Here is a 12,206-nt window from a genome sequence, read left to right as displayed (position 1 = left end):
ACTCTTTGCTCGCTTCTTAAACACCAATCAAAATGGAGGTGAAAAACCCTCACATTACCTGCAAAGATTGCACACAGTGTTAAACCTAGTCATAAAAAGAGACGGAATTGCTTCTAGTGACATCAATAAACAGCTCCTGAGACAGTTTTGTAGAGGGTGTTGGGACAGCTCATTGATTGCAAACCTTCAACTTGAACAAAAGAAAGACGACCCACCTCATTTTGCAGAGCTACTCCTCCACCTACGCACCGAGGAGGACAAACAGGCAAGTAAAGCAACCCGCATGAAACAACATTTGGGGATCCAAAAGACTCGTGTTTATTCTAACGTGCAAACCACACGCTCTCAAGGTAGGAACGATTATGAGCATGAAATGGACAGCAATTCGTCTGACATCCAGAAGCAAATTGCTGACCTCAGGTCTCAAATCGCACAGCTCAGAGCTGATAAAACAGAGAAAAGATCGCAGAAACTTCAAAAGGAAGCAAAAAGGAACACAAGTACCAAAACTCAGAACAAGCCGGAACAGATACCACAAATAGCTGCAGTGTCAGCCAAACCCAAACCTGGATACTGTTTCAAGTGTGGAGAAGATGGTCATATCGCTTCCAGCTGTAGTAACGATCCCAACCCAGCATTAGTAGCAGCTAAAAGGAATGCCCTCAGACAAAAGCAGCGAGAATGGGAAATATCCAGACCAGTTGATGAGTCCTTTAATTTAAACTAGAAGGAGCCCCTGTCGCGGGACAGATGGGTGCTAAATCTGAACCAAGTCCCACTGAGAAAAAGACAACAAAAGCCCAATGTGAAACAGCTAATGTTCACTCAGTGCCTAAACTTCCCAAAAGACTTGTGGGTAGAAAATGCACAGCCAGAGTTGTTATCAATGGCGTTGAATGTAGTTGCTTGCTCGACTCGGGCTCTCAAGTAACCACTATTGCCAAATCCTTCTATCAAGAACACTTACCTGATCATCCTATAAAACCCATCAGTGATCTCCTAGAGGTCGAAGGTGCGAATGGTCAGACAGTCCCTTACTTGGGATACATTGAGACGAGTATCATGTTCCCCAAAGATCTCGATCAGTCAGAGCTTGAACTATCTACTCTTGCCTTAGTTGTCCCTGACATTCGCTCAAACTCAGACACACCTCTACTAATTGGCACAAATACACTTGACCCCTTATATGAGCATCTTTGTGAGAGCACCTTACCTGACTTTAAGGTACTCCCTTATGGATACCAACAAGTGCTAAAGACATTAGCATCCAGAAAAAGACAAATTGACAGTGGCAAGATCGGCTTGGTAAAACTTCAAAGTAGAACCCAAGAAGTCCTTCCTGCAAATCAAAAGCTACTAGTGGAAGGTTTTATGCATGCTAGCCACGCTAAGCCTGAACAGTGTGCACTTATTGAACAGCCCACTACCGGCTCCCTACCTGGTGGTGTGTTTGTAGATTGTTGCCTTATATCTCTGCCAAAGCACGGACCTTATAAAGTTCCTGTGTTGCTGAGAAACGAGACTAACCATGACATTACATTGCCCACTAACTGTGTAATTGCTGAGTTAGTTGCCCCTGACTGTGTCATGCCATGTCCTGAGCCTGAGAAAGGCGACCAAAAGGTGTCTGCAAAGTGTAACTCTCAGCAGCAGACTTCAACCTCAAGACCCCCTCTCAGTTTCGACTTTGGTGAATCACCACTATCTGAAAAGTGGAAAGAGAAGATAGCTGAAAAGCTAAACACCTTCTCTGATGTTTTCTCACACAATGATCTTGATTTTGGGCATGCCACACATGTAAAACATCACATCAACTTAAAAGACGAAACCCCCTTCAAACAGAGATCTCGCCCGATTCATCCCCATGATTACGAGGCAGTTAAAAAGCACTTACAAGCCCTCTTAGATGCAGGCATAATCAGAGAATCTGAATCTCCATTCTCATCACCGATAGTGGTGGTCCGCAAAAAGAATGGTGATGTGCGGTTATGCATTGACTTTAGGAAGCTTAACTTGCAGACCATCCGTGATGCATATGCCCTGCCAAACTTAGAGGAGTCATTTTCTGCTCTTGCAGGATCTCAGTGGTTCTCTGTGATGGACCTTAAGTCAGGGTACTATCAAATCGAGATGTGTGAAGAAGATAAGCCAAAGACAGCCTTCGTGTGCCCCTTCGGCTTCTACGAATTCAATCATATGCCCCAGGGAATAACAAATGCCCCAAGCACTTTCCAAAGGCTTATGGAAAAGTGTATGAAAGACATCAATCTGAAAGAAGTGTTAGTCTTTTTGGATGATTTGATAGTCTTTTCCAGTTCCCTTGAAGATCATGAGACCCGACTCATTCATGTTCTTGAGCGACTCAGAGAGTACGGGCTGAAACTCTCGCCCGACAAATGTCGTTTCTTCCAAACATCAGTCCGTTATCTAGGCCACATTGTATCTAGAGACGGCGTAAAGACTGACCCCGAAAAAACTGAAGCACTCAAGACTTGGCCGAGACCCCGAACCTTAAAAGAACTCCAATCGTTTCTTGGTTTTACCGGTTATTACCGGAGATTTGTCAAAGATTACTCAAAAATTGTCAAGCCCCTCACCTCCCTCACAGCTGGCTATCCTCCGAGACGAAAGCATTGTAAAAACCCACCCAGTGATCCAAAGTATCTGAACCCCAAAGAGCCCTTTGGTGATCGTTGGGGACCAGAGTGCCAGAAATCGTTTCAAACTATTATTGAAAAACTCACCACCTCACCAGTCCTTGGGTATGCTGATGCAAAGCTACCTTACCTGGTACACACAGATGCCAGTACAACCGGACTTGGGGCAGCTCTTTATCAAGTGCAGAATGGAACCACACAGGTTATAGCCTATGCAAGTCGTGGTCTATCCCGTAGCGAAGCTAGATACCCCGCCACAAGTTAGAATTTCTAGCTTTAAAGTGGGCCATAACTGATAAGTTTCATGACTATTTATATGGGAACACATTCAGAGTCATCACCGACAATAACCCATTGACTTACCTTCTGACCACAGCAAAGCTTGATGCCACTAGTTATCGTTGGTTGGCTGCATTGTCCACCTATAACTTTGACATTAAGTACAGAGCTGGGAGACAAAATCTTGATGCAGATGGACTATCTAGGAAACCACATGACAAACCTGAAGACGATCCAGTTTTTATTGAGGAATGTCAACGCATTGACAAGTTCAGATCCCATCTCTTGTCCTCAGTCAAAGATGTCGAGCTCCAACTTCAATCTGATACCGTGATGGCAGCCTGTCAAAGACATATGGCCATGGATCAGACTGAACCCTCCTGTGCTCTAGTCCAGTCACTTGCCATGTCTGCAGTTGCCATTCCAGACATGTTTCAAGAAGAAGGCAATGATGACAATCTCCTAGCCTTACCCAGATACACCCATACTGATCTTGTCAACCTGCAGAGAAAAGACCCAGCCATTAGTAAAGTCATCAAGCTGCTGGTAGCTGACTCACGTCCACCAGCCAATACTAAATCTGAGTCTCACGATGTTCTCTTATTTTTAAGGGAGTGGAAACGTCTTGACCTCCAAAATGACTTACTGTATCGGAAACGCCAGTTGGGGCCAGAGACCTCGTTGCAGTTGGTCCTTCCTGATTCCTTACGCCCTACAGTTATGCTTAATCTTCATGACAACATGGGGCATTTAGGGGTCGAACGCACACTGGAACTCATTCGGTCACGTTTCTACTGGCCAAAAATGGCAATTGATGTCGAAAAGAAAGTGAAAGCTTGCGAGAGATGTGTCCGTAGAAAAGCCCTGCCAGATAAGGCTGCTCCTCTGGTAAATATTAAAACTTCCAGGCCCATGGAGCTAGTCTGCATGGACTTCCTCTCAATAGAACCAGACAGTAAAAATACTAAAGATGTCCTAGTGATCACGGATCATTTTACAAAGTATGCTGTGTCCATTCCAACCAAAGACCAGAAAGCCACCACCGTTGCAAAGAACTTATGGGAGAACTTCCTAGTTCATTATGGCTTTCCAGAGCGACTTCATAGCGATCAAGGGAGAGACTTTGAATCGCGTACAATCAAAGAACTGTGCTCTCTGCTCGGTATCCGCAAAGTCCGAACAAGTCCTTATCATCCTCGTGGCAACCCTGTTGAGCGATACAATCGCACGTTACTCAGTATGCTTGGTACCTTGAAAGACACAGAGAAACATCACTGGCGTGACTTCGTAAAACCACTTACTCACGCTTATAACTGTACAAAAAATGATGTAACAGGCTATTCTCCTTATGAGTTAATGTTTGGTAGACAGCCTCGCTTGCCCATTGATATTGCCTTTGGCCTGCCACAGCCAAACAAGCCACAGTTGACTCACTCTCAATACGTCAAGCAGTTGAAAAGCTACCTCGAACAGAGCTACGAAATAGCCATCAAAAACTCCCAGAAAATAGCTGACAAAAACAAGAAACGGTTTGACAAAATCATCCGTGAATCCACACTAGATGTGGGAGACCGAGTCTTGGTTCGAAATCTCCGCCTGAGAGAGAAGCACAAATTAGCGGACAAATGGGAACAAACAGTGTATATTGTTACCAAACAAATGGAAAACTTACCAGTATATACTGGAAAACTGGAAAACGGAGACGGACCCAACAGAACGCTCCACAGAGATCTGTTACTTCCCTGTGGATTTCTCTCACCAACAGAGCATGAACCCGAGCGAGTCACAAAAACTAACAGACCACGCACAAGACAAAGTTCAGCTTTGGAAGTTGACTCCGACCAAACACTTGAGGAAGAGGAAGATGAGTTTTATTACCCTGAACCTCCACAAGTGAAAGACAGACATTTTTACCAAGTATGCGCCATACCCGCCAACACAAAGATTCAAACAAAACAAAGATCCTGTAAATGATAACGAACAATCTAACACATTACCGGACATGACAGACTTACCTGAGCAGGAAACTGAGAACGAAACTGAAACATACTTACCTGAAGGCGAAATTGGAAGTTCAACTGACACCAATTTATCTCACATGGACAGTGAAACAGACCTACCTCAGACAGAACGTGAAAGTGAAGCAAACTTACCACCAAAGGAAAGTGACACAAGCCTACAAAACAACACACCAAGTGAGTCTGAAACAGACACTCGAAAAGACAAAACTGTTTTGTCGACCAGTTTGTCAGATTCACTGTTGTCAGAGAACTCAACTCATCAACTTTCACCTGAAAGACAAGTTGAAAATGATGATGAACCTGAAACCTTGCAAACAGAAACACAGATCAGACGATCTGAAAGAATTCGCCAACCATCCCAAAGACTCACTTATCCTCAGCTAGGTAACCCACTAGTAACAGTGGTTAAATCACTCTTTCAAGGATTGAACAAAGCTTTCATCGACTCCCTTGCCAATGATGTTGCCTATTCCACCAGAGCCATGCACGGGGACGTGCATGAGATTTAAGGGGGGAGGATGTAACCCAGTGAGTTTACACGACTCAGTAATGCACTACAACATTGTTATTGTTAATTGTGATTCATCATTACTCTGTTAATCACTGAGTTGATCAAAAGTAAATCAATAATAAAAGATAAATACTATAAATATAAGAATAAAACCCAAAGAGTATATTTAACACCCCTACTGGTTAGGAAGGAACAAGCCCCGCCTTCCCCTGCTCTGTACCGTCACGTGCTCAGACACAGAGAGAGACGGAGGCGCACGAGACCATTGCTGATTTTCACCGCCAAGCTTTTCGCTGGAAAATAACTATTAACTTGATAAATTGAGCAAATATCCATACCGGAGATCTGCATGGACCTTGGAGAAACGGACCTGATTTATTGTGAACATTTCGGACCTTGAAACCATCGCGATCTGCGCGGGAGCGGATGAAGTGAACAAGATCCTCTCTGAGAGTTGAACAAGATCCTCTCTGAGAGTTGAACAAGATCCTCTCTGAGAGTTGAACATTAGAAGTGTGCTGGCTAGGTTTTTTTTTTTGGGATCGTGAGACCTGGATCTCTTCCTGACGAGGAAGATGGCGAGCCTTTCCCTTTGAACCGAACCACAGCCATTCCGAGTTGGCCCAGAAGGGCAGGTTGCTCTTCTCTCACGAACAATTGCAACAGTGCGGTAGGACGAAATCGCACCAATCACAAACTTTTGACCTATTGGATCTGACTTGACTGAACACTGACTATTAAGCCGGCAAGACTGACATATCTGAGCTCAGATAGGTTTCTGATTGTTATTATTATTGCTGTCACTGTATTTTATTTTGTGTTTTCATTCCTGTTCATGAAATGCTGTTAAATTGTTGCTAAGTAGTTTAATACAATTCATAGCAACTTTACCTGTGGCTCCAGTCATTCTTCTCCACGCAACTCACTTTATCCCTCCTACGAATCTAGCTATTGGCCCATTCTCTCCATCTTACTTTAATTTCCCCTACCCTATCCTGTACTTGGCTACATCACCAACACTCTGTGAATTCAATAACTGCAGCGCTCCAAACCTCCGCTGCCTTTAATATCAGCACATAAACTGTGCGCTGGGAACTTCATGGTATGGGTTTCCCTGGCTGAGCAGCTGCGTGCCAAGCATCAGGTGGCGTGATGTAAAGGACGTCACCAGTGGACTCTGGAGCAGCTCTGTGAAGTGACAACTCACCCGTCTCTATCTGGAAGTCTGCTGGATGACACTGGGTTTGATAAACACCAAGAGAAAGAAAGCTGCCTGTGGGCCAGTTGTAAAGTTAAGTGGAGGAGGGTTGTTTTTCTTAGGTTAGCCTGAGCCTTTGGTTCTAGTAAAAGAATATCTTAATGCTTCAGCTTCCCAAGACATTTCAGACAATTCCATGCTTACTTCCATACTTTATGGGGACAGTTTTAGTGCCCTTCTCTTCCAGCACGACTGTTTCCCGTTTCACAAAACAGCGTCCATGGAGTTATCGAGTCTGGTGTGGAAGAACTTCACTGGACTGCACAGAACCCTTACCTCAGCCCTAACCCATTTTAACACCTTTGGGATGAACTTCAATGAATAATGAGAGCCAGGCTGTCTTGTCTAACATTGGTGTCTGACCTCAAATGCTCTTCTGGATGAATGAGTAAAAATTCACACAGACACTCCAAAATTTCATAGAGGGCTTTCCCAGGAAAAATGGAAGCTGTTAGAGCGGCAAGAGGGAGCCAACTCCATATTACTATCTGTGGATTCAGAATGGGATGTGCCCATACTTTTTGTCCATATAATTGTATTATAATTATTAATGTTATAATAATCAGAATTGTTCATTATGACAATTCCTCGTGCTTCTTGAATTAACAATGGCCACTGCACTTACCATAACTGTAAGGAGGTTTCCTGTTCATTAAGGGAGTTGTACTTACATTTAAATGCAACTTAAACTACAAGAGTTCTTAATTATCTGGCCAAACCATTTACTGGGTACTGAGCAATGCTCAATCCAATACCAGTGCTTTTTTCTTTGTTCTACCTTTACTTGTAATCTTTATGCCTCATTGTGTGCAACTCATTAAAATCATTTTCATGTACGATAACGTCAGGTCAGAGACTGCTGTGTAGCATCATGACTGAATTAATGCAGCAGATAGAGGAAACAATTAATCTTATAAAGACACTGATGAATGAACGCTATAATGAGGTCAGTACTGAGGCCATTTCCATTTTGGGTGTATTGGTTCAGTGCTTCCATGCCGCTTATTGCAATTATTCCGCTATCATAACCAATAGAAACGATGCTAACTAAACAGAAAAAAATAAGACCCAATTTGTAATAATAATTTGGCACACTCCTTTTTTATAGCATATAAGTAAATAGATAATTAGAGTGTATATATAAAAAAGCAGGTGCATGATAGTACTGTGGAATCCATAAGCTGCTGTGTGCACCGTCTTGCCCACATTGCACGATGAGCATCATAAGAGCAGAAAATTGAGGTTTTACCGATCAACCAGTTACGGCTTTTTTTCCTGACCACAGATTTAAAAAAAACTTGATTTGGGTTATTTTTTCACAATGATTGGTGCACAAATCACGCTTTGCAGAAACCAAATATGGAGCTACTGGTTCCTGTTCACTTTTGGCAACTTAAAGTCACTCACCAATGTTGTGTATTTTGATGTTTGGCCTGACTGTGTAATCGGGAGTCTGAATGGAGTCCTCGTCTGCCTGGGAGACTGAGAAACACATCACAGCCACACATAGACAGAGAGAAGGAACGAAAGGAGAGGAAGGAATGAAACGCAGAGAGACAGAGGCAGAGAGAGTGAGACACAGACAAGGAGAGAAGACACTCCATTAAAACGACAGCACTGCGAAACAAGGGGGGGAGTGAATCTTAGGCACCATTAAATTCTGCACAGTTACAGAAGAAGATGAAGGAGTCCGTGTACCCCTGCCACTGAAAAAGCATGAAGAAATCGTGGACTTTGAATCCCCATGTGGAAATTAAAACATTAAAAGCATTTGGAACAGAATTCATTATCACATTCAGTGTTCGTGCAGACATGGAATTAAACTCAGTCTGCGCAGGCAAATTAACCATGAATGAATGATGTTTGGGTTGTGTCTATTCATCTTTGTGTATTTCTGCCTCTTTTCTTTAGCTAATATGTTTGTCTGTGTAAGCCTGTGACTGCGATACAGAGTTAGGTGGATGGAACAGCATTAACGGAGGACGCGCACAGAGGCTGGTAGCAATTTGCAGCTCATCAAGGATGTAAAGCATGTGTCATGAATATTCACATTTCTTTCTTATCTTAAATACTTGGAGGATTTAAGGTGGGACACATATACACACAGAATGAAAAGAAGGCAGCTGAAACCAGAAATGTTTTTTGATAGCAAGCTGTTAAATGACCTTGTTAAGCAAAGGTTGGAGCTGGTAAACTGGCTAAATGCACTCATGCATGCACATCACAGCCATAAGAAACAGTTTACAGTTGACATTCTCCCATGTGTAGACACATGTGCTCAAACTCCTACACACTCCTACGCACACTGATGCACCCAAACACACACACACACACACAGAAGCAAACAGAGGCGTGGTAGACGCATCAATAGATTAGCAGTGACAGTGGGATGGGGGGGTTGGTGTTAAGGTGATGTGTACACAGGGGCTGACACTGGCCTGAGTGTGGGATGTATTAGTGCTGACAAGGTTAGAGGAAAGGGGGAGGCTTTCAGCGCTGGGCTGCCTGATCAAAGGCCTGCAGGGAAGAGAGCAGGCTACCAGGGTAAAAATAACACACACACTACACCGTGCGGCAGGCTTCGGAGAGCAAGACAGAGAGAAGAAGAGATAGTCAGAGAAGGAGAAGGAGGGGGTGGTCAAGAGAGCTGCGGGAGAGAGGTATGGGGAGTGACAGAGGAAGAGGAGGGCAGAGAGCTGGATCATGCAATTCAATCTATTTTTTTCTCTTTTACATTTTTTGTGCGTGTCACTTGCAGCGAGAGACAGCACATTACTGTAATAGCACCGAAACAGACAATAACATTAAGCCATCCGTCTCAAAGCACTGCTTCGAGGTAAAATACGCCATCATCAAAACCCTGCCAAGACAGCACGAGGCAGAAAAGCCTCTCTCTGAGACAGGACTGTCAGATCTTAGTTTTTCTGTGTGTGTATGTGTGTGTCTTTGTCTCAGTTTCTCTCTGTGTTTGTGAGATACAAACAGATAGGAGGTGAGGGCAAATGAAGTGACACAGAAAGAGAGGAAATGGTATAAAATGAGCGGAGGAGACGTATACTAAGACTAAGGCAGATTTTTCTGGTCTCACCAGTGGAGCAGCAGACGAATACTCTCAGTCTCAGGCAGCTGTGACCGTGGTGGTGGTGCGTGGGCGTGGCTAAAACAGAGAGCAAACACACACAACACATGTCAAACTTGTGCCCTCTGCAGGCCGCATGATCCCCAGCAGCCGGCTGTGTAAACTGCAGAGCTGCAACTGAGCAACAGCCCGTCCTCAGCTGAACTTAGAATCTATTAGCAACACCCACGTACCATCAGTACATGTGCGTGGCAGCAGCTGAGGAAAAGCTCCTCATTATAATCTTAGATCAAAACAGTGAATGTGCAGCACCCTCAGTCTTTCGTGCAGGTGTTCGCAGGTCTGACTCACAGATGTAGTAGTACTCCTTGCCCACGTTGAACTCGTAGCCCAGGGAGAAGGCGCTGTAACGCTGGAACTTCTCTGAGAATTTGATGGGCGCATGGGGCGCATGAGGCCGGTTGCACTCCCAACGCTTGGAGCCCTTCTGGGTGTTGCAGGTGCGATAGCCGTGGTAGTCGACCATGTAGAGGATGTATTGCTCTGCTACGACACGCTCTAGCGTCCCACGCTGACTGGTGTTGTAGTGCGGGCAGTAGATGTCCAGGTAGTCGTTGACACTGACTTGCACCGTGTATCCCTCCCTTCGGAGGCTGACACAAAAACAAAGACAGAAATAAGATGAATGCATTCAAAAAAGGCAGAAAGAAATGTGGGTAAGTTACTATGGAACCTCTCTAAACCTCTTTCACTATCTGTTAAAGGAATAGCTCAACATTTGCAAATCACAGTCTAGGTAACATTTTCTTTTTAGCCAAAAAGCAGCCTGCACATATTTCCCTGGAAAAGAAAAACTCGTTTTTGGATAAGTGAGCTTTCGCAGAGCTTGTAGATGAAGTCTATTACACTGGTATCAATTTTCTCAGTTAATATTCAGCCAGAAAGCAAATGAACATATTCCCCAGAAATGTCAAGTAGCTGTTCAGTAAATAAAACCTAATCGCAGTGAAAAATACCATCACGAGATGAAAAAAAGTTTTTATGATCAACACTCTGGAAATGCAACGATGCAAAACAAAGCAGCAAAAAATTTTACCGGACTAATAACCAATAAGCTGTCAGTTAATTTCTGCTTCATAACTAACTGAGCAGCTGGTTAACAATTTCAACAGTATAGTTAACACAAATGTAATGCAATGAGGGCTTAAAGACAGTTAATCCCCTCAGCGTTTTCTTCAAACCTTGAACTATTACATCTTTCTCCTCCCTCTGCATATAAAAACACACATTTTCCCACCAAATGCCCGGTGGCAATTCCAGGGAATCGTGCTGAGAATCATAATCTGTACTCCTATCTTTTCCCCAGAGCCAGCTTCGGGCCAGGTCAATGAGGTGGAAGGAGATTCTGTCAGCGGCGATGTATGCTCTGGCTGCAGGGGACTCGGTCTACACAGTACACATGATGGAACAATGTCCCCTTTTTAGCATAAATGAAATCCACTCTGAGGTTAAGAATATATATAAATATATATGTGTGTGTGTGTGTCTTGTACAGTAACCCTTCAGTCGATTTAAAACAGAGGAACTGAACTGAACAACCTAAAGAGTGATGTAATAATGTCCCACACTGCCACCATGCTGTTATCCACACTGTTTGTAATGCTAAGTATACTTATTATGTAAATTACACAATCTGTAATTAGACAAAGTAGAAGTCATTAGAAGGGCTCCTGCAGGTGAGCTGATGAGATGGGAATTGTCCTAAGTTGCAGCGATGTGTAACCCACGCCAAGTGCCCGCAATGACTCATACTAACCATTAGGTGGTGGTATTGTGCTGTATTATATGGGCAAAGATCACCCTTCTTATTCTCTGCACAATTATTATTTGTTTCCTGTTGGTTGGCTTCTCTTTCTTACACATTATCTGCTTCACAAAAGAACGCACACTTTAACACTCTCATAACCACTCCTCACTGTGCATACATTATGCCAACACATGCACACACTGCTGCTGAGAGGATCACACTAACATGCACACGTGCATGCGTTACTGGGTCAGGCACCCAGAGATATTTTTCATTCAATCCCAAAATGAAGATCAGAAATGTCAGACCCTTCTCTATCGCTTTCTTACTGTGCGGATCACTTTTTCTGGATCCTCTCGCCCACTCTGATAATTTTTTCCCCTCCGTTTTCTCCCCTTTTCTTCATGTATACACACATGCTGAGGCAGATGAATATCAATTCTCTTAACCAGTGTTCTTTTTGGGCCTTCAATCTTATCTGTGCTTTCTATCCCCACTGCTTAGATGTGAGATGACAGACTTTTGTCTTGCAGTGTTGCGGGAAGAGACAACACAGCTATGCTTCAAAGGGACTATATTTAGAGAGGGGGTTTG

The 12,206-nt window shown here is 43.7% G+C and overlaps 1 protein-coding gene across 2 annotated transcripts in view; it reads right to left on the bottom strand.

Moving 5' to 3' along the window:
• The window catches only part of efna3a (ephrin-A3a), an 83,464-nt gene that overhangs the window by 14,150 nt on the left and 57,108 nt on the right, over positions 1–12,206 (bottom strand). Inside the window, exons 2-4 of one of the 2 annotated variants that reach the window (XM_084918874.1) lie at positions 10,157–10,458; positions 9,815–9,883; positions 8,134–8,208 (exon numbers count right to left, since the gene is read on the bottom strand). In XM_084918874.1, coding sequence (XP_084775000.1) covers positions 8,134–8,208; positions 9,815–9,883; positions 10,157–10,458 — 446 coding nt within the window. The remainder of the gene's footprint in view (positions 1–8,133; positions 8,209–9,814; positions 9,884–10,156; positions 10,459–12,206) is intronic. The other variant, XM_084918875.1, reaches the window with a different exon arrangement.

The sequence above is a fragment of the Perissodus microlepis genome, chromosome 22, assembly GCF_051167445.1.
Source record: "Perissodus microlepis isolate ML-2025 ecotype Zambia chromosome 22, ASM5116744v1, whole genome shotgun sequence".
In the NCBI taxonomy this organism is placed as follows: Eukaryota; Metazoa; Chordata; class Actinopteri; order Cichliformes; family Cichlidae; genus Perissodus; species Perissodus microlepis.
This window is presented reverse-complemented; position numbering and strand designations above follow the sequence as displayed.